General features: G+C 37.0%; 1 protein-coding gene across 1 annotated transcript in view; it reads right to left on the minus strand.

Annotated features, from left to right (window-relative positions):
• The window catches only part of LOC149543783 (uncharacterized), a 45,468-nt gene extending 20,788 nt beyond the window's left edge, over positions 1-24,680 (minus strand). The window contains exons 1-4 of the mRNA XM_089798468.1: positions 23,587-24,680; positions 11,187-11,245; positions 10,838-10,966; positions 902-1,037 (exon numbers count right to left, since the gene is read on the minus strand). Of these exons, the coding sequence (XP_089654594.1) occupies positions 902-1,037; positions 10,838-10,966; positions 11,187-11,245; positions 23,587-24,291 (1,029 nt within the window). The 5' untranslated portion in view covers positions 24,292-24,680. The remainder of the gene's footprint in view (positions 1-901; positions 1,038-10,837; positions 10,967-11,186; positions 11,246-23,586) is intronic.
• Positions 24,681-24,894: the final 214 nt, after the last annotated feature.

Consider the following 24,894-nt stretch of genomic DNA (forward strand, 5'->3'; position numbering starts at 1 on the left):
TCGAGAAATCAATTTTAAAAAAGCAATGAGAAGTTATGCAAGCTCCATTGATAAAATACTTCGAAAATTGATACAGACATACAAGGTTCGGCTATGGTAAAACTAAGCCAACAGGTGCATTTTGAATTAATAGCAACTTCCAAAAGCATGAATCATATTAAGAAACAGTATAGAATATAGATTAACTCAATAGCTTTTTGTTGAATCATAACCATTCTTCACACTTATTAAGATGGATGGACATTGGATGCATACAACAAAAAAGAAACTAGAAAAAGGCCTACTGTCATTATAGGTAAGGAGCTAGTTTTGGCATCAAAAACCAGAAGATTAAAATGTTTCTTAACCATCCCATTCTTGCACAGTTTTGAAAGTTTGACTGACTGCATCTACCTTAAAGATTGCAGGCTCCCCTAATTGGAAACTACATGGATGAAGCCAAATAATTGACTTGCACCTGCCTTCCACGAAAAGAATTGGTAGGCAGGCTTTTTAGTTTATACTATATCTGACGGCACCTTACCTGAACACAATATTTTATATGAATCCTTAGGCTTTAATGACTTGTACTAGACTCATTTATTGATCAAAAAGAAGTTTCTTGTCAGTAAACTTCATCCAAGCTCCAAAAAAATTGGGGATTTGTGAAATGAATGACCTCCCTGAACTCCCGGGTCCATTCCATTCCACTCTGTTTTGAATTCATATACATTCAAACAAGAATGAAGACACAGAATTGACAAGCATTCTGTATGATGAGACAATCCGATTACACAAAGGCTACTCAGACACCACACATTCACACACAGACCTATTAAAAAAAGTGAATTAAAAAATTGGCAGAAATAACAAGCACAAATACAAATCAAATGTTGAATAATACATAATGGATGGCACATACATCTAATGCTTTTTGTGATTCCCTCTCAATCCAAATAATTCCATGGTCTCTTGTTGCATTGCATGAAAGAATGATATGCTCAAATCTTCCCTCGACTGGAACAGCAGTTTTCACAACTGGAGGAATTGTTCCACATCTGCATCATGTGAACATACAATAAACATAAGTGTGATACTAAGAAAAAAGGGATTAAAATGTCATACAATCTTGCACAATTTTCTCATCCTCTTGAATTGCAGATTACTATTCAAATTATGAGCTTGAGATAGTAAAACGAAATTAAGTAAATCATCTAAGGAAAGGATTGTATTATTGATAAAATTCTCCACGATGCCCAGATCTTTCAAAACCATTTCCCTTTCTTGTATTAAATAGCTCTTGTGAATATTATGAAATTGTTTACAATATAGAAAACATCTAAAAGAAAAAGGGAAAAAATTGACCACTGACAAAATCATAGCTAAGAATGCTTTGTCTACTAGTAGTAGCTATGGTTGTATAATTATTTTTCTAAACTCCAGATAGCTCTAATTACTTGGTGTCAAGATGTGCATCATTTGCCACTAAAATCGTGGACTTAAATGAGTTCAATGTGGACTGAATTGAGTCAGTTAGAGGTGCTCCACCAATTAAATTTAAAAACAAAGTATTTAAATGTAACATAAACAAGAAATATGATTCCAAGCATAAAAATCAAAAGGCAAATATTCTTTGATAGCCAGGAATGATAGAAGGGTGTCAAATTGGTGCTGAACCTCATTCAACTGTAGAGTATGTGTGATTAGCTATCATGAAATTTAAAAATATGATATATTAGATTAGCTTTTAGATTTGTCCCTTTGATTTTATTATGCTTTTTCAGCTTTCAACATTTAGTGTTATGACCTTAATGATTCATTTAATTCTATCTTTATTATATTTATTATTAATCCTATGATAATATAAAATGATTCTAATTTGAAAGTATTTTTAAATTCATCGTTTAGTCATTAAAAATAAATCAAAAACTTACATTTTTTGATATGTGTCCCTTCTGAAGAACTCTAAAACTTTCTAGATGTTCCTGGAATGTGTCTTTTATCTGCATGCTCCCCCATTCCAGAAACATTAAATTACTAATCTGAACAAAATACAACGATATTTTATGTGAGACTTAGATAAGTGAATGTGAGTTCCATTAATTTGCTATATGTTCTCTTTTATCTCACCTAGTAATTTTCAATTCTATTATTTTCTGGATGTTGCTAATTTCTAAAGTGGAGGTATGCATTTCCAAATTCATATAAAGTACCAATCCCATGCATGTTTTCAAGCTAAAAAAAACTTTTGCATTTGAAGGGGTCCAACTCCTCTCAAAACAATATCCTCCTCAAAAACAAAAGCATGATCCTCCTATATTATGAGATGTCTACACGCAATCTTGAAGAATTTCAAAACATGCACGTGTAATCAAACTTTTGAATATGGTAAACACAATGTCAAATAAATGAATTTCGTCAGAGGGCTTCTCACCTTTAAGAACTCTAAGCTAGCCACAGTAATGAATAAGAACTATGACTTCCTTAAGATAGTAGATAAAGCATTTGTTATGGATATAGGTCACAAATGTTCTCTAAGTAAGGGAGAAATCCACATACTATTTGCTTCTCTAAGCAAGGGAGAAATCCCCATTACTATTTGCTAAAATTGAGGACGGCTTGAAAAAGTAGAGAGAAGAGCAAGGAAATCCATTTAGTCTTCCACTTAACAATGGTTGATTGTTAGCACTCCCTGCTGGAATTTGTCACATGTGATAACAATCCAGTAACGTAAAATTAAAAGACTTAATCCACAAACAAACTTTAATTGAATCAATATGCACTTAGATACATAATTAGAAGACTGATTCATCAAATAAAATTTAGTTGAAACAAACTTCATTCAAACCCAAAATGATATATATCAACTCTTTACTATCCAGATTGCTTAAAAATGCAAGCATGAAGACACTAAGGCATCAATAGTTGAAGGTAAGGAATAAAAATACAGAACCATAACTGAAGACCAGGGACCTGTTGAATGGAAACCATGCTTGTAATCTCATCTTATTAGTGGTTAATAACAATTTTGATGGAAAAAAACAGGAGGATGAAGAGACCTAATGCTTAGGTCAACACAATTTCGATGGAACTGCAAAAGGAAATCAATCTAGGATTCACAGAAAGAGAAATCTTAAAGATAATGAAGAACAACCTGTGTAAATATTTTCAGTCTGCTTGGAACTGAATACAAATAAAAGCCTCACTCGAAAAGCATAAGATTGACAAAGGAAAATGAATGGCAGACATGTTCATGTATAAGCTACATCACTGCCAATTTTTGAAGCAGTAAAAAAGAACCTATGCAATAACTAGCCAAAAACGGAATACTGTTCAACAAAATTATATGGAAATAAAAAGCTTCAGGATCCCTGCTAACATATTAAGAGAGCAGTAAACACTGTGATAATCTAGTGACCTAATAGTGGGTAGAAAATCAGTCAAAAAGGCTTATACTCAACCTTTTCTAACTCATTATTCATAATAGGACCATTAATAGAGTCTTATAACATGATGATAATAATATCATAATCATAAATTATTCATAAGTAAGAAACTGTAGATGTAATTAAACCTCTTATCAGACTGGTATAGTTTTAGCAATTTGCAGATTGTAGAACACTAATTTCTTATTTTGATTTGCAGGTTATGATATGGCTGGATCTAGAATGAATCTGAATTATAATGGCAATGAAAAACTATATATTTAAATCTATATGTTTGATTTGTCTGTAATTCTGAAGTGACAGATCTGCACTTGATAAAGCAATTATGAATTTTCAATGGTTATCTCTTGGCCATCGGTTGGCATTTATAAGCGTCTGAAGGGACATGTCATGAGAGGACATGTCTGCTCATGACATGTCCACTCATGAAGAGACACAAAGACTCCTAATAACCCCTTCAACAGTCCCGACCCTATTCAGGCATGATTTGTGTTAACCAAATAGTATTAGGAAGGATTGCCAATCTGAATTACCTAGCATGGATCATTTGCTCGACCCAAATATTATTTAATGTAAATGCATCCGATCATTACTTGATCAATATTATGCATGAGATCATCACTCGATCACCAAGAGATGAAGTGTTGCTTGTTCTTGACGACTGTTTGTTGCTTGAATTCATGAGGGATTAATGATTGATAGATTAAGGTTAATAATCAATAAGTCCTGCAATGCTTAAAATGAGAATGATCACCAGCTTCTCATAAGAAATGGGTCACATCTTTTTGTTGCTGTCTCTAGATTTTATATGCAAGAACAAGATGGTTGTAAATCACACCTAATTGGTTTGGTAATATGAGAACACTGGTGCTTTTCGATGTTTTGTCTTGATTGATCATTCGACTGGTGTTGAATGATTGATTGAGTGAATGAATTCCTTTAACTTAATGATTTGAGGTATTGGAGAAATATGACTAGATAATTCTTGATTGGATGAATGCAAACTAACAATATAATGAATGCTAGTTTAATATATTGGTGGATGATGATTGAATGAATGTTGATTTGATGGAGTAATGCTTGATTGCAAAGGGATCTTCTCTCTCCCTCAATGAACCTCCTAACGTCTCTCTCCCTCCTAACAATGCGAGACGGCTCTGAACCTGACTGCTCTCGTTACCTACCTTCTCGCCATGAGCTGCTTTGTTGTTTCACCAAGTGGTTTACCTGTTTGCTTCGACCCTATTTCTTTTTCTGCTTGTCGTTCGTTGTTTTGTGCTCCTTGGCTCTATGTGTTCTCTTATCCTAGTGGTTGTTTACTCAACCTAGCCACCAGTTTTGTCTATTGAATCTCCTTGGGCTGCTAGTGTTTTTTAACTAAACCTGGCCGCATGTTTTGTCCACTAACTATTTCCATGGGTTGCTTGTGTTCATTGTTCTTGTTGTGCCATTTTCCTATGTTGTCAATTGTAACTATTGCTAATGCTTGTTTCTGATCAGCCTATTCCTATGTTGTCAGCAATCCCACTTTCTTGTCGTGTGTACTTTTTGGCACCTCAAACATGGTCTACTGAGTCACTTGCATCTATAGGATCTCTAACATGGATCCTCTGCCCATGCATGTTACCTACCCACGACTAGTGGATTGTATGGCAAAACTTGAAAATGAAAACATTTCTCTAAGGGAAACTGTCTAGTCATTGTCTACTACTATGACAAAACTGGAACTGTAGATTTCTGGGTTTGCTTCCACTCTAGATAGTGCCTCTGTCAACCTTAGACAACTGGTTGACTCTAGCAAAGAAAAGGTACGTGAAATTAAAGACAATTGGTTGAATCTAGCAAAGAACTGGTATGTGAAATTAAAGACAACAAGTTGAAACTGTTTGTAAACAGTCCTCCCTTGTATCTAAAACCGACCCACAATTAAAATCGTGGGGCTTTGTCTAAAATGTCTCCATCTTCGTGTCACTTTTGGGGGTTGAGGAATTGGTCCATGCTAAGTTGGTTGATGAGAACAGTAGGCAGGCTCACGAACTCAACCTATGAGTTTAAGGCCTCTCTTCTCTGTTGATCCTCTCCCTACGAGCTACTCCTTTCTCAATGATCAGTTGGATATTATACACATTACACTTGAGAAAGCTTGGGTTGATCGCAATTGCACTCTTTTCCTCAAGTTTCGTCCAATTGCCTAGAGGTTCTTCGAGAGAGGAGGAAGCATAAGTGTTGCAATCACAAGTAACGGAATTAAAACACTCATAGGGATTAGTTATCGAGGCTAGGCGGAATGATAAGTGGTTTGTCATCCGTGATTCTCCTCCCCCAAGTTGAGTCAAAGCCTGCCTCCAAGCCAAATGACACTCATTGAGGTAGTTGGGCATAAGGGTTGCACGTTGTGGTTCCATACATGTTAACTATCGGAATGGCAATGGTACTTTATGGTTTTTGTCAGGTCTTTTCTAGGATACCATCGGATTCGCCAACTTTGTTTTGTTTACCAAGACTCGTGAGAGCCCTGCCTGCCCTCTCCCTAATATCACTAAGTTTCAATGGTTGTCGGCTTTCAAAGATGAGGTCAAATTTTATGGTGAGGTCAGGAGGTTTGGTAAAGTTGCTTATCTTGTCACTGATCACCTTTTCAGCACAACTTATGTTGTTTACTCTAGCAGTTCTACTAGGTTCATGTGAATCCGTATTAGGATGGGTGATTCTTTTGCGAAGGATATCTATTAGGAAGACAAGTTTAGTTGCCATTGGATATGCTAGTTATGTGTTGTATTAATGACAAGTTTTGTCATTGATGACAACATATGTTTGAGAGTTGATGATAGACAAAGATTCTATACATGGCAGAAGATTACTGGCACAAAACAGGATAAGTTATGCGAGCTTAGAATTATGTTCAAGAATGAGTGTAGATGATACATCTATGTTCACTTATGTCTCTGTTGAGTATTAGCTAAGTTACAGTTCGTTTGGTGAAGATCGGTAGAAGACTACTGTGCAAGAAATTTTGTCATAGATAGATGTTAGAAAATTGGCTATATCTTATCAGCGAGGTGGAATAAAGGTTAGCAAGCTTGGATCATAGTTAAAGACATTTTCGTGAAGCTATGTTTGTGAGAGCAAATCTTAGAGATAATTTTGGTAAGGTCGTTGAAGTGAAACGTGCAATATGTTTTTCTAGCACTTGACAGTGTTGGTGTAACGTGTTAATCCTTATTGAAGATTGAGTTAATCGCATTATAATGTATGGGAACCTTATTGTAATGATTGTAATGATGCTTTATGAGGCATGTATGTCTTGGTGAGATCCTGTGTAATTAATTGCATATTGGGGAAGCCCTAACAAGTTGGCACCATCTATGGTGCAACATATATGCACCATTGTTCAAGGAAAACATAAAAGACTTTCACTATTTAACACTAGCTATGGGTGCATATAAGTTGCCCCGTAGCCACTAGCCTAACAAGACAACCTAATTAGTTATTTGGATAGGGTATAAAGCAAGCTGTATTCCTTGGATGTAACAATCATATCACAAGTAATATTGTGGATATGGTCAAAAGATGCGAGTTTGATTGCTGGAATATCATAGCAGAGTAGAGATTAAGTTGGTTGATGGTTTTGAGCTTCAAAGGAATTATATTGGCAATTGAGTTGCAGTATTAGTCAGTTCAGTACATTGGATTTGTCATCCTAAAGATTTACTTGTCACTGTTTCTGAAGCAATTTCGGCAATTCGACAGTGGGTCAAGTAGTCTTCCTATTGACCTTTAATAGGGTTAAAAGCTTCTAACAAAGGTTCAAGGTCTCCTAACAGGGATCAGTCCTTTAATAGGGACTGTTGTACTAATTGCATTGTATTTGGCTCCTAACAAGGTCACATCCTTTCACAAGGAACTTATATATTAGTATACTATCTTGTGTCTGCCATCCCCAACGAGGTTTTCCCTATGATCAAGGGTTTCCCTAGTCAATAAACATTGTGTCACTGTGAATGGTTTATATCTTGATATGATTCATTGTTTCGGTTGTTAAAGTTGGATATAATAAGTTGGATTCAAGTTTAATATGGTCACAACCAATTCACCCCCCTCCCCTCTTAATTGTGTGTGAGGACCTTACTTTCTAACAATATCTTCATGATAGTTTTCTACTTTTTGTTTGTCTTGTGCTATCCACACTACGGAGGAAGGGGGTCCCTACAAGGACTTAGAGGATGGTATTAGCAAGTTTTCAGCTTTGGGTGACATCATCATTTTGGGTGACTACAATGCTTGCACTAGGGACCTTCATACACCCCTACTGATTATGTCTTAATATTGGGTCAAAGCCACGCACTTTGGGTTTACAGGGTTCCTCTGATGATTGCAATGGTCTCCTCACGAGGTATGGTCGTCACTTATTGCAATTGTGTGGGTCTTTGGGCTTGGTGATCTTGAACAGGTTCTCTTGCTTTCCTACTTCATTTTACACACCTTCGCCAAACTCTATGCCATCATGTTACACACCATTCTCTCCAATAACCATAACAAACAACATTGTTGTACAAGGGGGCAAGATAGATCTTCAGACTATGGATCACATATTAACTCTTCGAGCTATCATTGAAGAGGCCCCAACACCCCTCAGGGAAAGTCTACTGTTGCTTTGAGGACTTTCGCAAGGCTATAGATTCCATCCCTCGAGTGGCTTTAATTCAAAGGTTTAGAGACATTGGAATTCTAGAGATTATTCTAATTGTTATTATGAGGCTTTACAAGTGTGTGGGGGGTAGGTTGAAGACTCCCTAGGGTTTCTTGGACCCCATTCAAACCACTATCAGTGTGAAGCAGGGTTGTCCACATTCCACCACCTTGTTTGGCATTTACATTGATGAGCTAGGCTTTCCTCCAAGACTTTTTCCTCCCGGGAGATGGTTGCGATCATTACCAGGTCCTGGTCTCCATTGTAGTCTTTGCAAACAATGTGGTTCTCTTCGCCTCCTCCCCTAAGGACCTTCAATGGATCCTTGACGATTTGGCTTCCCTCTATTGCTTGAGACAATTAGCAATTAACCTAGGCAAGACCGGAGTTATGGTCTTCAACTGTTTGAAGACCTCTCACTTGCACTCCTTTTTCAAGGGTGAGGAGGTTGAGATCTCATCTACTTACACCTACCTGGGTGTCAAATTCTGAAAACCCCATGTCATTATGAGATCGTTCATGCAGCCTTGAGTTAACAAAGGCTTGGGTTCCCTTGCTCTGCTCGAAAGACAGTGTTTTCGGCACTACTTCCAGGACACCACATCCAAGATATCCCTTATGGACTCTAATCCGAACGACTATTTTATATGGCTAAGTGGTTTGGGGGCCTTTCATTTTGGCCTTGGATTGAGTGTCGGTCAAGCGGGTCCAAACCCTCCTCCTTCAGTGCATAATTAGATGTCATTATACCCACCCCTACTGCCACCATTTTGGGTGAGTTCAGGGCTCACCCTTTTAGACTCAACACCATCTTCAGCTAGATGTGGTTTCTTTACCGACTTCGAGAGTTTGTCAATTTTATTAGGGGACACCACAAATAATCCTACTTGGCATATCTTCCTAGGAGGCAATTACGGCGACTGACCCCATTGGTTGGGCACATTGTTGGTGTGGTCAAGCTTTTTCTCTGTTAGGTTCAGTGGGCATTGATGTCGATCGAATCCCTCCCTTCTACTATTTGTTGAATGCTCTCACTCATCTCTTCCCTTCCCAACAGCGATTGAGCTGGCTTGTTAGGACTAACATTTGTAGGAGATATTTCAATCAACCTGTATCAACCTGCTGGGGGGGCTCCATCCTAGGATGGCCTTTTATGTTGAACACTTTATTGACATTCAGGATGGGATCATTTTGTGCCCCTCCTATGGATGTTGGACTCATGCTCTGCCTATCCCATTAGGTTCCTTCAAAGTGGACTCTCATCGGCTTTGCATACAAACTAACCCCTAATTGATGGAGGGATTAGATTTGCCACCTTAGCAACATGGATGAGGTGGTGACAGAGACACATTTCATATTTCGTTGCCCCATCTATAATGAGACTAGTGGGAGGTTTCATTGCCTCCTCAGGGACTATTAGTCCTTAGCCTCCTTCAAATACACAAACCAATAGTGTTTGGAACTCAACTTTCTAGAGGCTATACGTCTTCGTGACCACACCTTACAGCTTCAATTCCTTGTGCGACATGGCTCAAATCAGCTCATCACTTCCTCCTTCACCCCTGTCACCTCAGCCAAAGGCACCAAGCATTTGTTGGGCCCCTTTGCTCCAGCTCATGCCTAGTCGGTGAGACCTCACATGCTATAGTGCAGCCCTCCATCCTCAAACATAACCTTCTCCCCTTTATATCTTCTACTGTGGGGAAGAGTCTCACCTGTTCATCTTGACTATCCTTTGAAATACCCACAGCTTTTCACAATCACCACCCCTTGGAAGAATCACAACCCTTCATAATTTTCTACCCTTTAAAAGAGTCGCAACCCTTAATAATTATCACTCTTTGAAAGAGTCAAACCCTTAATAACGTTTTACCTTTGAAGGAGTCACTTCCTTACTTTCTTCCCATTTCTTATTTTTCTCTTCGAGTGATTCTTACTTGATTCACAACTTCCCTTTTCTCTTCCTTCCTCTCACCCCATTTTCAAATGAAGTTCTCTTCTCCATTTTATATCTCATGTTTGAAATCACAACTTTTCATTTCATGCCTTTTGACCATTCATTATACTAACTAAATTAGATTATGTTATATTTTAATTTTATTGTTTTAGATTTTAGATTTTTAATTACATTTAATTATTATTATTATTATTTACTATTAAATCCTATTCCAAACCAGGAACATTTCATTTCAGTTATGCTGCTTCATCACAATTGACCTTGTAATAAAGAGTCATATTTGTCTAATGAGCTCTAGCACAAAACTTCACACAAAAAGTTATAGAAAATGTATACATTTATAAGAAATAATGAATGCAAATTAAAAAATTAGACTTCTGAGTTGAGGTAAACAATCTACTTATTTGTAATAATATCAAATGTTCTTGCCAGATTGTACTCCACAACTCCTACCTTGAGTGAGAAACAGCTTGTTGTAGACATAACGTTTCTGGATCACACAATCCTGACATTATGCTATTACATGTTCTATTTACAAGTGGTAAAATGTAAAAGCAAATCATAGATGATAATATAAGGAAAACTCCAAAAGTATATCCTACAGTGCAGAGATATCATCTTTTGGCATGCAAATTGATCTTCAACCATCATTGGTTATGGATACATACTTGACCATGAAGCAATCGTAACCAAGAATAATTGAGAGTTGGGAAAAGCATGGCAGCACTCATTCTATTTCTTCCAGCGAAAAAAATGGCCAGTTACCTGCAAAGTTCCCTTTCCACAATATGGTACAACCGTCCTGGTGCATATAATCTCCGTGGATCTGCAAGCATTCTTTCTTCTGGTATACATGTGTCTTTCAAGCATCTAACACAGAGTAAACAAGGCAGACTGCCCAGAGGCATCCATGCCTCTAATATTAAGTCAATGACTGTGGACAAATATTATGTCAATAAAGAACTCTACAAACTATGTGATAAATGGAAGCAAAAGCTAAAATTAAATAAAAATCTAGGAAAGGACTAGAAAATTTATTCTTTGAAAATAATGATGGCAATCACCCAAAAAAGAAAATATAACTTCATAATCACAGTAAAAATATTTCTCCTACCAGAAAATAGATTTGAAGATATCTTCTAGAGGAGTAGCAGTCCTTGGCAAGAAGTCATCCTAAAAACCAAAAATTAATGTTATGCATTAAACTGCAATGCTAAATATTTAAACCTGCCAATATGATATAGGAATGTTAGATCACCAAAATTTTAGCAAAGTGAGTAGGTAACTGGCACTGCAATTTAAAAGAAGTAAATAGATCAAAACAATTTTTAGATATCAAGAATATAAAAATACTTCCATACTGATACTCTCAAATTAAGTAGCATATGCAAGAAAGACACTAGTAAACTAAAAGACCTCATTGTCTCCTACAAGTACCAGACAAGAGTGCAAATCATAATATAACTGAAGCGAAGCCTGCTGAGCTGTAAATCTCAAAATACACATTGACCTGAGGTTGACCAACAAAAAGAGCCACATCTCTGATATTAAAAGAACTTCGTAGATTATATATTAATATTTTAACATTCTAGAAAGTGTACAAGCAGAAATGGTGGTTCAACGGAGCAGGCAAGGATTTCGCAGGCTTTGGGGTTTTGATTTTGGCGATAGCTTTCATCCACGACAGCCCTTTAATAGGAGTGGTTGCAAATCAAGGCTATCCATGGAAGGAATTTGATTGAGCTAGAAATGCCAAGTGTAATAAGGGTTTCAGTTTTTAAGACAATAGGACTGGGAGATACAGAAATCAAAAGGCGATGGATCGCACCTCAAACCACTTTGACTTGAAACAGTTGCAAGGAAAGGTGAATTTCAACAAGATTGCAAGGATGTTTTAATGGCCAAAACATATTAATGAACAAGTTAAACCTTCTAAGGCAAGTCCTACACTAGAACCGCTTTGGCTTGACGCAGTTGGAAGGGAAGGTGCATTTCAACAAGATTGCAAGGAAGTTTTGGCAGCCAAAACAGATAAATGAACAAGTGGAACCTCTGAAGGTAAGTCCTATACTAGAACACTGCAAAGTGGTTTCAATGTTGATAGATGGTAATGAATGGAATGATTCGGTTCAACTTCATAAAGGCTCATGCCTTGTTTCTGAAATGGGGGGAAGATGAATGGTTGGCTTATTCAAAGATTAAAGCCTAGTGCGATAAACAATGTGCAGAAGTCTGCTGTTTGAAAACCCTAACAAATGCCTTATTTTCAGTCATTGTCTCTACCAAACATGATAGGGACTGGGTTTTAAATAGCAGCCCTTCTTTGTTAGAGGGAAAGTGGTTCTACCTATTAAGGTGCGAGCCAAACTTTGACCCTTGGAAGGAAGACATCAATGAGATTCATATGTGGATTAGCCTAAAAAAACTCCCTCGCAAATATTGGAACAGCGAAACCCTAAGTTTAATAGGTAATAACCTTGGGGTTAAAGTGAAATCTATGGAAGCAATGGATAAAGACGATTTCCATATGTTCCCTCGAATATGCAATCAATGGCAATCGTGTTACCCTTTGCCAGATACGGTAGAAATTAAATTAGGTGCAGCAACGTGGTGACAACGTTTAATGTAGAAGAAGATTTGCAAATTTGCTTGAGGTGTTTGGGTGAAGATCGTGAGGAAAAGTCTTGTAAAGATAATAGGAAAGGTAAAGGGCTTACTCAAAATTTACTAGTGGAGAAGGTGATTTGGTTGTCAAAGGACGGAATACGTGGGAAAAAAAGGAATCGACAAGAAAGACAGATTGGTATTGCCAAGTGGGATGATGGGCTAGCGGGCAACAAGTTTGAGCAGGGTTTATGGGATGGAATGCAAGGAAGAGTTATTGATGGGCTCTTTGACTGGAGAAGTATTTCTACAGAGAAGAGGACTCAGAAGTATCATTTTAGGACTAAATGTTAAGTCCCAAAAAAAAGTAAAGGAGCATGCAGAGGATATAGACGCATTGCAACAGCAAAATACATTATCTCCAAGGAAGATGTATGGAGCAAAACCCATTACTGAGATGATCTCTAACCGAGCTTTTCAAGTTGAGGTGAATGGAGATTTGATTGTTGATGGTAATGAGGAGAGTTACGAGCCCACCACGATGAGGAATGCCAAAATATGTTGGTTAAACCAGGAAAGGATGGGAGATGATAAGTTATATACTTGGAAGGATATTCAAGGTTCTCAAAGCATGTTGGGACAGCAATAATGTCGGTGCCTCAGTCTGAAGCAGTTTCTAAAGACATTCCAATATCAATGATCAGGGGCTTGGATAGCTCCTTCAAAGGAGTGAGGGATTCTAGTGATAATCTAGAAGACTGGGGCTCTGAATTTGAATCAAAGGGAGAGCAGGAGGCAATTTTTTGGGAATGGATGATTGTGTGGGTATTTTCAAAGAGAAGATCGTTGTAATAAACTACAGCACAAAGTAACCAAATGACGATTGGCAATAAAAAGAAGTGGGGATGCAAATCTAACCAAGTTAAATTGGTTGTGGCAAGTAATGCTCAACGGAACACATCCCCCCCCTCCAAATCCCCAGCGTCTTAGGGACTTGAGGACAGCATCCTTGGTGGCACCACCAAATCACCATCGTTTTGTTGGAAACGTGGGAACATCCTGGGGTCTCCAAAGGGAGGAAAATAAAAAGGACACACAAGGGTCCCCAGAGGAGATAGGGGGATGCTCAAGGGTCCCCTATCATGGCAGATAGATAAAGTGCCTTTAGAAAAATTAGATATAATGCATTAAGAAGAAATACGCATTTTTTTTTATGGGTTCTATATTTGCCCTAAGGGTATGTGGAGCCCATCTCTTGTCGTTTGTACTTGTTTTGATATCATGCACTCAATGTAATCTTTATGATTAGATACTCCTACTTTTGATATTTATACTAAATAGAATTCTTCCATTTTCTAATTCGACTATTTAATATTTTATTGTTCAATGTTCAATGCAATGTTCAAGTATTTACTATTTTTACTGTTACTGTTTTACTGTTTACATCTTTATGCCTTATATTGTTATACATCTTTTCATAACTAGCATTTTATGTACCTATGCGATGGGAAAGAGGCAACCCTTGATACAGGTCGACAGCTCTTTAGAATTTGAAAGTAACTTGTCTCACGAGTTGTGTAACTAGCCTACTAGGACATGCAATGCTAAAAAGTTATTAAATTATATATTATTGTTTGTAATTAATATTATGATAACATATTAAATGGTTATAAATTAAATATATTAATAATTACATTGTGATAGTATATTTATATCATAGTTCAAAATATTGTAGATCTCTCTGCAATATGTATACTCTGCATCCTGATAAACTACGTTAATTTATCGCACTTAAGTTGGAATTTACCGTTGAGAAATAGGTAAGTGTCGGCAATATTTTAGTTATCAAGGATTCACACATAATTATCGCATGTGGGCGTATTATACGTATTAGAATAAAATCTCTCTAAGTTTGTTTCTCTTTCATAGATTTACTTCTATTTCTAATGCTCACTCGTCTTCTATGTTTCCATATTCTCTCTCTATTCATTATGGAAACTTTCTCTTTCTCTCTTTGGAATGTTTCTATTTCCCTCTCTTTGTTCATTATAGAAACATTTTGTGTTTACTTGTATATATAGATCATTTATGGTCTCTGTTTAATAACACATTCATTATTTTACCATACTATGGCATCAAAGCTATTTTTTTCAAAAAAAAAAAATTCATTATTGAAATTTTTTGAGTTTTTGAGTTGTTTTTCGAAATAGGTTTTGAAAATCTTTAATTTCTTCATGAAATTTTTGGACTTGTAAGATTTTCAACATCCTTTGCCTAGGTGTGTTCAAAAATTTTGATTGTACAAATAATTCTAAAATTCATCCTAGGGTTTATGTATATTTATTTTTCTCTAGACGGCTTTGCTTCTGCAGCTCATGCGTGGTCTGCCTTTCCCCTGCCTTCTCAACCAGCTTCCTTTGGAAAATGACTAGCTTTTTGGCATTTTTGGCTTGCATTTGACCTTTTTTTTTTTATGAGCCCATTTTTCTGTAATATCGTGTCCCTTTATTGGGCATTTTTGACCTTTTTCCTCAACATATCTTCTACAAAGGGTGGTGTCTAGGGTTTTTACAATCCTCTATTATTGATTTCTGGCCAAAACAATTTCGTTTTCCACTATTTTTACAGTCCAATAAGTTATTTTTTTGGTTTTTCAAAAATGACTAAGGTTTCTTTCAAAACTTTGTTTTTTGTGCCATTTTTAAAAAACAATCTGCAAATTCTTGGTGGATTTTTGCAGATCACAACAGGGTCGGTCTCTATTTTTTCTGGGTGCATCATCTTTCGTGCCTCAATTTTTGAGCCACCGGATTTAGAATCTAATTTCAAGTTCTTTCTAAGTTTTTCGAGCTCTCTTCTCAATGTCCTTTCATTTTTGGATCTTCTATCAATCTACCTCAAAGTTCGTGCCTTTTTAGATATTCAAGTTTTTGCATCAAAAACGTGTCATGGCATCTCTCACAAATCTTCTCTTGGAAGACAATGAACAATTCAACAGAAAGAGCTACTTCACCTGGAAGTAGAGAATGATAACAATCTTTGAGTATCGTCGCCTTGAGGCGCTTGTTCTAGGTAATTGACACTCGTCCTACCACAGCCAATGCTACTAGAGACCACTATTGTAGAACATATAAAGCGGATTCCCCTGCAAGTTTTCTATTTTGAAGTTAGATTGACCATTAAGGGAGGGTATTAGAGTAAAATCTCTCTTATTTTGTTTCTCTCTCTTTCGGAGATTTACTTCTATTTCTAGTGGTCACTCTTCTTCTATGTTTCCATATTTTCTCTCAGCTCATTATGAAAACTTTCTCTCTTCAGAATGTTTCTATTTCTCTCTTTGTTCGTTATAGAAACATTCTTGTGTATACTTACATCTATAGATCATTTATGATCTCTATTTAATAACACAATCATTAATTTACTATAATAATAGGTAGTGATGGCCCAAAAAAGGGCAAAACAGATTTTTTTTTATTGGAAAGACAAATTTGGAGAGGAGAGACAGCAAAGAGGCAAAAAAGGTTCCATCAAGAATGGAAAGACAAATTTTAAGCTCTCGATATTTTCTCAAGCAGTTTCAGACTAATCTTTGATATTTCCAGATATCTTTTTTGGCCCTTGGTTATGCCTATAAAGATATTTTGAAATATGATTGCTATTACTATATTAAAATTATATTATATTGTTTTATGTATCATATTATATTTATAATAATGATAATCTTTGACTATCATTTATTATTTTGATTTATATTATATATTTTTTATTATTGTATATTCTAATTTATAATTACATATTTATTTGATCGTTATTATTTGTATTTGTTTATGTTTTATGTATTGATTACTATTTAGACAAATTTCTTTGTCACTTTTGCAATTTTGTCTCTTAAAGACTTCAAAAAATCGGTGTTGATAAGATGAGGATATCACAAATGGGCTACAAATGGAGAGACATGACACCAACCCTCAAATCATCATTTACCCGCAAAGTCTATCCCAAACTCCTCATCACTTAAGATTTTGGACCCACCTTCTACACAAATGTGTTACAGCTAATGAGATGCAAGGTGCTATAAACATTTGGAGGTAAGTGGTAAGTTGGTTCCTCTTAGCAAAGTGGATGAAACTATCAAGTACAGCACAATTCCCCTCAACAACAAAAGAACAAGAAAACTACAACAATTGACAAATTGGCTAGCATGGTTGTTAACGAATTAGGCCCCTTGAATGGTCCACAACAAAATTGGAGCCTTGTGTTATAGTTTAGTTTCTTTATCCATCTTGGCCTCCTTTGTATACCTCTTAAGAATGGCAACCTTTCTCTACTCAATATAAATGATCTTAGCCTATGTAGAATCATACATCTTCTAGATGACCTTAAGTGAGCATTCTTGCTATGATGACCATAAATTGCAATTCCTCTTGCAACTCAAGCATCCTTTACAATAAAATGATGTATGGTGCATATTTAGTCTCTATACATTTCAAGAACTCCTTAGAGAAGGTCCTATATACATTTCAAGAACTCCTTAAAGAAGGTCCTATAGAATGCATATGATGTGTGGTGGCTAATACACACCTGTGGCATCATTAACCACCTCTTTGATCCATCAAATTTTGCCCTATCCTTGAGAGTAATGTTCATGGCATGCACACAAGGGATCAACCAAACATGCATGTAGCCTCAATCAACTTCCCCACATTTTTGCACGCATATGTTGTATCTCCACTACTTGCACTACACTCTCTAACCCAACCTCCTTAATAGCATTTCTCTAGATTTCAAACTAAAAAACCAATGCTTGTATAATCAATAGCCCAAATAAAGTAGGGGCCCTTTGTACATGTGACCATATTGTTGATGAGTGAACAATCCTTAATATCTATCCACCTATCCATAATTACATTACATCCACAAGTGACCCAATAGCTTTCATTTTCTACATAAGAATATTGATCTTGCAAAAGTTCTTATATGCTATTGTTGTCCTTGATTTCCTTTAGAAGTTCTTGTAGATAATGACGCAAATAATGGTTTTATTTTTATTATTTTTGCCACAAACTCCTTATAATACAGAAATTGAACCACGTAGAAAGGAAAGTCAGCTACAAAGAGGAATTTTTCCGTGCTATTATCAATCTCATCTCTATTTTACAAATTGAATAACTTTGCCACAATGTATACAACATTGCTGCTGCTTGTTCTTGGTTTCTCCTTAAGCTTTGTTATGATTACCCCTAAACTAGACGAAGTAGAAGGAGAACAAACTAAGTCTCATGGATTTGGGGCAGTCCTAGAACTATTAGTAGGAACGTGCAATGACAATGCAATGAGTACAAGAATTTGGTCATTAGCATAACCCCACAGTCTATTTCAAATTTTTTTCAGGTGACTTTCTTGCATACTCCTACAACTTTCCATGTGACATAAAGATATGCATTAACTCTTATGATACGACATTGAAACTCAAGTTAACAAATGACATGTCCATATCGAAGTGCCCCATTGCTCACATTTTGCTTGCAACCAAGCTGCAAATTGCTTTTCAGCATACTTGCAAAATGGTTTAGAAGAGACTTATTATGAAAGCGACCATTACCAAAATACTCTAGCATTTGTGAAGGGCAACTAAAATGAGCACAACCAACAAAATTAGTTGCCTCACTCACCCACCCATCTGCAAGTCATCAACTGTACTTGCATAGGCTCTTCTAAATCCTCTTCATCACTCATGCTATAAGAAGTAAAACTCATAGTGGCACTACAAGAGACAAAAAAAATTAGGTTGTCATACATGTCATCATGTCACTAGATAATAAATTACCCATGACCGTAAGACAAAAAGATTTTATTTTTGTTTCTCTTATTTCAAGTTGCACCAAGCGTAAAAGCAGATAATTGGTAAAAACATAAAGCCTTGTACTTCAACATTCACAAAGCGAGGTTTCTAGTTTTCTTTTTTCCTCCTTCAGGTCACACAAAAAATAAACAAAGGATACACAAAAAAATGAAATTCTAATTTGATCACTAAATTTTAATTTCTACTTCAGCAGCATCCATAGGATCTTTCTCGGGTCTTTCCATTAAAGGGGATTGGTTACAAGTTCTTATCTAGGATTACTATGATCAAATCACCTTGTTGCATAGTAAATATCACTACACGAGAGTACAAGATGCATTTTTTAGATATTTCCAATGTCTATTTGATAAACAACTAGTAATCAAGTGAGTGCCAAATGAAGCTTGGAATAAGGTCAATCAATTTGGTGCTATCTTTCTACAATTTCCAACTTTCACTTTTTTGAGAGTTGGCTACTTCAAAAAAGAACCATATACTCTACTGAGATATGCTACAGATAAGATCATACTGATGGAATTAGCCAGACAACTCATGGAAGTACACTCATATCGGAATACTCAACACAGACCAAGATTTGGTATCACTACAGCCAAACCCTCGGCAATTGGTCAATATATGATCAATTCAGTATAAAATGCGAGGAATATGGAGGCAGAACTTCAGCTTATCACATTAAAAAGGTTCAAGGCTAGGTATGATTTTGATTATCGAGGAATGCACTCAATGATCAAAAGAACATTCACCCATGTCCATTACATAGAGGACATATGGGTTGACTCGCGCATGGAGCTAGACAACATGAGGATGGACTACTGCAGTCTCACTTTGCAGCAGATCATAGATCTTAACATGCTCAAAATCCCATCCAATCTCCAGATTGAAGATGATAGCAATATTCTTGATCCAGAATACCCTCGTGTTGTTTTTGACAAGCAATGTCCTTTTCCTATACAGTGGCAACAGAAAGAAGGTGTATCCTAAAAAGGGTGACTCCTAAGCTCGAGGTAGACTATGGTAGTTTTGGACCACCTAGAAGGAAATCTCAACTAGAAATTTCAAGCAAAGATGGTGAAGTTCCAACTAAATCCCTCAAGTTTAAGTTGAATAGTGGAAAGAGGTCTAAATCTTTTTTAGAACCCTCACAAGCACCTGTGCAAGCTCAAGAACCTGATGATGAGGAATCTGAAGAAGAACCTGATGAGGATGAAGAGGAAGAAGGAGAGGTTATGATCATATCTCCTCCACGACCAATAAATCAGCAAGGTCCATCCATTCAAAAAACACCTACCATCCATTCATTCTCCATTTTTTTCACACCTACCATCCCTACCTCGGAAGTAAACACATTGGCGCTTCCTATCTCTTCAACGGCGAATCCTATCCTCGCGGCTGAGCAGTGTGAGAATTTGAGGAATATGTTTGAAGATTTCCAAACATTTACGAAAGGTCAAATTTCTCAACTTGACACTTCAATAACTGGTTGTGAAGCATTCACGACAGAATCTTCTCATCGGGTAGCTCTCGATGTAGCTATACAAACTGAAGCATGTTCAATTACCATAGAAATACAATCAGGATCAATGTCAATGGTTGCTATTGTCCCTAATTCAATAGATGAAGATTTTAGTTTGCCTACATGGTTGGGCAAGATCTCTACCCCAGATAATCTTCCTATCAAGAAAACCATGTTTAAATCTTTGAAAGATAAGTTTGTTTCAAGGATCGCAGTTGATTTCGATAAGACTAAGTTTGTAGAGGTTGTTGAACCATTGGTGGACAAACCGGTTGAAGAACTTAACCGTTCAAATTACAAGTACCAAAATCAAACTCGATACGCAATTACGGTTGGGTTGTCTACAAGATGCTCATGATGCACTTGCCAATGTATCAAAGAGCAATCGCGAGTTACGGGAGAAGAAGAATCAACTGAAGCAGGAGGTTGCTTGCCTAAATGAGGTTATTCAACAAACAGTCTTCGCAACATGCAGTCACTACATCTCAGACGCCTTGAGATAAGCGGATTGTGGAAGCGGCAAAAAACTTGGTTTGAATTGTCTCTGAAGGAGTTCAGGCCATCATAGATGCAGTCAAAATCCTTGAACGTATCAAAAGTATAGAAGAGATGATGCATGATGTGATTGCATTTCTAAATCGGGAAGCTAACACCTTCAAGGAAATTCTGTTTGATTGAGATGAGAAAACCAATTCTGATTTGGACGACCAGGTTGCATGTGATGTTGTCCCATTTTGTGAAATGTTCTACAGGTGTCATGGACTCATGGGTTACAAGGAAAAGACGCTAAGGAACCTTGTAACAAAGTTACAAGCAGACTTAGAAGATTGTCAGTCAATTAAAATTGTGGTAATGTGTGACCTGGAACGAATGGGATGTCAAGTTCTTAATGAGCATGACAACTTGATCACAATAGACGAGGTGACTTCAGAATATACAATCAAGGTTAATGAAGATTTTGGTTCTCGCACATTGAATAGGTTTGCTTTGTACAATTGTGACTAGTGCAAGTTAGAAGCTTTGACTGTGATTTGCATTTGTTATCTTTAATTCATGTGTTTTTGAGTTCTTGATAATTGAGTATAAAAAGTTAGAAAGCAATCGAAGCCGATGTTTTGACTGGGAGCGGTTGTGGAGATATATAAACTAGGAGCTTTGACTGTAGCTTGTATCTCTTCTTAATTCACAAAAATAGTTAGAATTATTTACTTCTAGAAGTCTTTGTGCCTCAATAGTAAAGGTTATTCTTATAGCATAGATTAAGACCGGACTCAGAGCCAAACTAGTACACTTTTAGCTAGCCTTTGAGTTAGTGTTGGTTAATCGGTACCACTATTTACAACTTTAGATAGAAGTATAGTTTGAGGTTTTCTCTTGCCGATCACTCACTCCACGGGTAAGTGGATTCTTTTCTAAAAGTTAAGAGGAAAGAATATTAGTAATACCCTTTCAAATCTCTCAACTTCTTGTGTACCTTGAGTTGATCCAAGGAATGGAGAGAAGGGGGAGCCTTCCCTTTAAGGTAGGAGAGACTATCTCACACACTGTGGCTGGTCTACCTATTTTGTGACTGAATTTTACCCAAACTGTCGGTTGCAAAATATCCACCCAACAAAGGGCAGTTTTTGATAGTTGGCCCATAAATCAAAAGAAAAGAGTGTTATCCTATGTTTGGGTTGTCAGCCTTCAATATTGGTCTAGGAATTGTGAAAAGAGAAATAGAAAAAAAATTGGACAAAAAAAAAAGAATCTTTGGAGAAATTAAAGTATAGGATCAAGCATATGATTGAGGAAGTGGTGGGCGTGGCAAATTCTCAGCTGCATCATCATACTCCTTACACTATGAAGGATAAGAAACATCAAAGCAAAATGTAGAGCTATAGTTAGGAAGGTTGCAATCAAGAGGATGGAGGAAGTAATTTGGGAAAAGCCAGAAAAAGGGTGGGTTAAATTAATTTTAATGGGGTCGCTAAGGGCAACCTGGGACCTTCTGGTGCTGGGGTCATCATTCAGGGTTGCAAAGGTGATACAATGGTAATAGGTGCAAAAAACTTATCAGATGGGACAAATAATGTCACAGAGGCCAAAGCAAGCATTGTTAGCATTGAAACTGGGCAGATCAATGGGTTTCAGAAAAATACACTTGGAGGGTGACTCATAATTGTTCAAGCCATTGAAACAGCACGACTGAAATGTGGCATCTTCAGAATTATATAGTTGCAATCATTGAGCAGCTAGAGCATCTAGAGGATTTCAAAACTAGTCACATTCATAGGGATGGCAACAAAACTGCCGACTCTCTTTCAAAATAGGCCCTAACTTTTGATGTGGAGAAAGAATTAAAGATTGAAGACTTTAGACAGATTCAAGATATAGAGTTGAATGGCAAATTTTCAAATTTATCAATTTAAAGGGTGGATAGATTAAACACAGATTGTAAAATTAGTTCAAGGGGAATGCCGTCGCAAAGTAAACGATGTCATTGGGTGTGAGATGACACATGTAATTTTAGGCAGTCATTTCATTAATGAATTCTTGCCATTGATGGTTGGTGTGACACAATATAAGGATAGTTAAGTTATTATTGGGGGAACTTCAGCTTTGATCAAGTGTGCAATGAAGGGTTTAGAATGGAAGCCAATTTCACATTGTTGAAAGGGATTTAGCTTCCAGTTTTTTACTTACACAAGATTTTGATGTGAAAAACATGTTATGCAGCTGCGAATTACTCTGAATAGATTTTTTGGGAAATCCAGTGTGTAATTAAATGTTATTAGGTTAGCGTCAATCTGTGGGATGGAATGCTGTAGTTATTCGATGGTGGAGGTGTAGCTTTTGTTTTGATGGAATATGCATTGTAAGGATGTTAGTGTTGGACTAAAAGTAAAGAAGAATTTGGGTCTAGGTTGGTAGCTGGTGGATTTAGGAGTGTACTGTATTGAAGAAAATGTGCAGAATTGTCAGACTCTAACGATGTAATGACTTATTTCTAATTATAAATTAACTATTACTAAGCTAAAAAACTATGTTAGAGAAGTTATAAACTTCTATGTGGACTCCATATCAAAGAGTTCAACCTCAAGTGGGAACATGATGAAAAAACTTATTTAAGGGTCATAACTAAGAGAAAAGCCAAAAGTTTAGTTGCATTGTTGAGGGCTGGATCTCATCATCTTGTATATGAGACGGGTAAACAGACAGTTCCCAAGGAAGAATGAGAAGAACAAAATTGCATTTTCTGTAGCAAAAAGGCAGTTGAAAGTAAATGACCATTCGATGAATTCATCCTAGATTGCGCAGCGCATGGAGAAATTCATACTCATTTTGAAAAGAAATGTGAAGAATCTGAATCAGATTTTTAGAGAGAAAGCTTCACAAAATAACAGAATTCTTTGATCGAGATACGAATAGGAAAGCCCATATCAGGGAAAAAGTACGTAAAAATGGATTAATATTATATTTCTTAACTTGGTCTTATTAATGTGATCAAAATTCATTCATTCATTCACTTAAAAAAAAAAGACAAAACCGTACCTGCAATACAACGGAATTTATAATATCAGCATACCGAACCGCCAAATTAAGCGACATGCACCGGGCAGGAGCAATCGCATAACACTTGACCTTACTTCTCTCAATACCGCCAAGCTGATCGTCATTTTTCACCACAAGCAGAGCCAAAAGCGCAGCAATGCCTGAGCCCAGAGAATGCCCAGCAAAAGTGAGCGAATAACCAGGATTCTCCTCAAGCAACTCGCGCAGAGTATCGCCCTCCGTAATAAGTACCCAAGCAGCCGACTTAAGCAAGCCGTTGTGCACAAAACCCCCATCGAACATCTGCTGCCCAAGCTTGTTATCCCACAGCAGCGCATAATCACTTTCCATGACCATATTGAGGCCGCGGATCGCAAGCACAATATCTCGGTGCTCATGGTCAAGGTAGATAATGTAGGGAGGTGCGCGGCCACCGGTTTGCTCGTACGTAACCCTCTTGATGAAGCAATCGGGGTTTAGGTCATAACCCCCGGGGGGCGCCCATTGAGGGTTTCGGATATCATCTTCGTAGACGGCCATGACTAGCCGGCAAAGGCGAGGGACGGGCTCGAATTCCTCCGTTGTTGCCACGCCCCAGTGAATGCTGTCGTGGGCGCCCGTGTGGAGGCACCGCTTCCATGCCCACCTAGCGCAGGCTATGCAGTAAACGCATTCCAGCACAGGGATTCCGCACACCAATGACATTCTGAGATTGACTGCATTTCACTTGGATCCTCCGATGTATTTCTGTTATTTCATGTATTGAATGGTGAAATTTTGAATTCCTCTTTCTCGGGCAGTTCGATCTACCATCCAGTCAAACGAGGGGCAGGGAAGAAGACGCATGTGTTACTGTGTCAAAGCAAACGTGTTTGCTCTGTGCAGTGAAGTCTTCTAGAACTTCCATCATCTGGATTATTTGCGAATGAATGACGTTTTTGTTTAAATAATTCGGAAACGTGAGCAATTGAAGGACGTTTTTGCTCGGTCGCATGAGAATTTGATTGGTTTGGAGAAGAAATTATCTAACCAATTTAAAATTGAGGATATTCTGTACTTTCATGGTTATTTGTTTCGAGAAGATGTTCTCTCATATGTATAAAATTGAGGATATTCTGTACTTCTATAGTTGATTGGAAAACGTTTGTTTGCCCGTTCATCAAACGATCAAGGTGCAAATTAGGTTTTTTTTTTTTGGGTTTTTTTTTAAATGTAGGGTGGTCTTTGAAAAGAAGGATGGTCTCTAAACATGAATTATATATTTATGGTACTAAGTTTATGGATTAGATTGTGTAAAGATTTTTTTCA

Source organism: Cupressus sempervirens, chromosome 8 (assembly GCF_028749045.1).
Source record: "Cupressus sempervirens isolate cs-2001-9-10 chromosome 8, ASM2874904v1, whole genome shotgun sequence".
Lineage (NCBI taxonomy): Eukaryota > Viridiplantae > Streptophyta > Pinopsida > Cupressales > Cupressaceae > Cupressus > Cupressus sempervirens.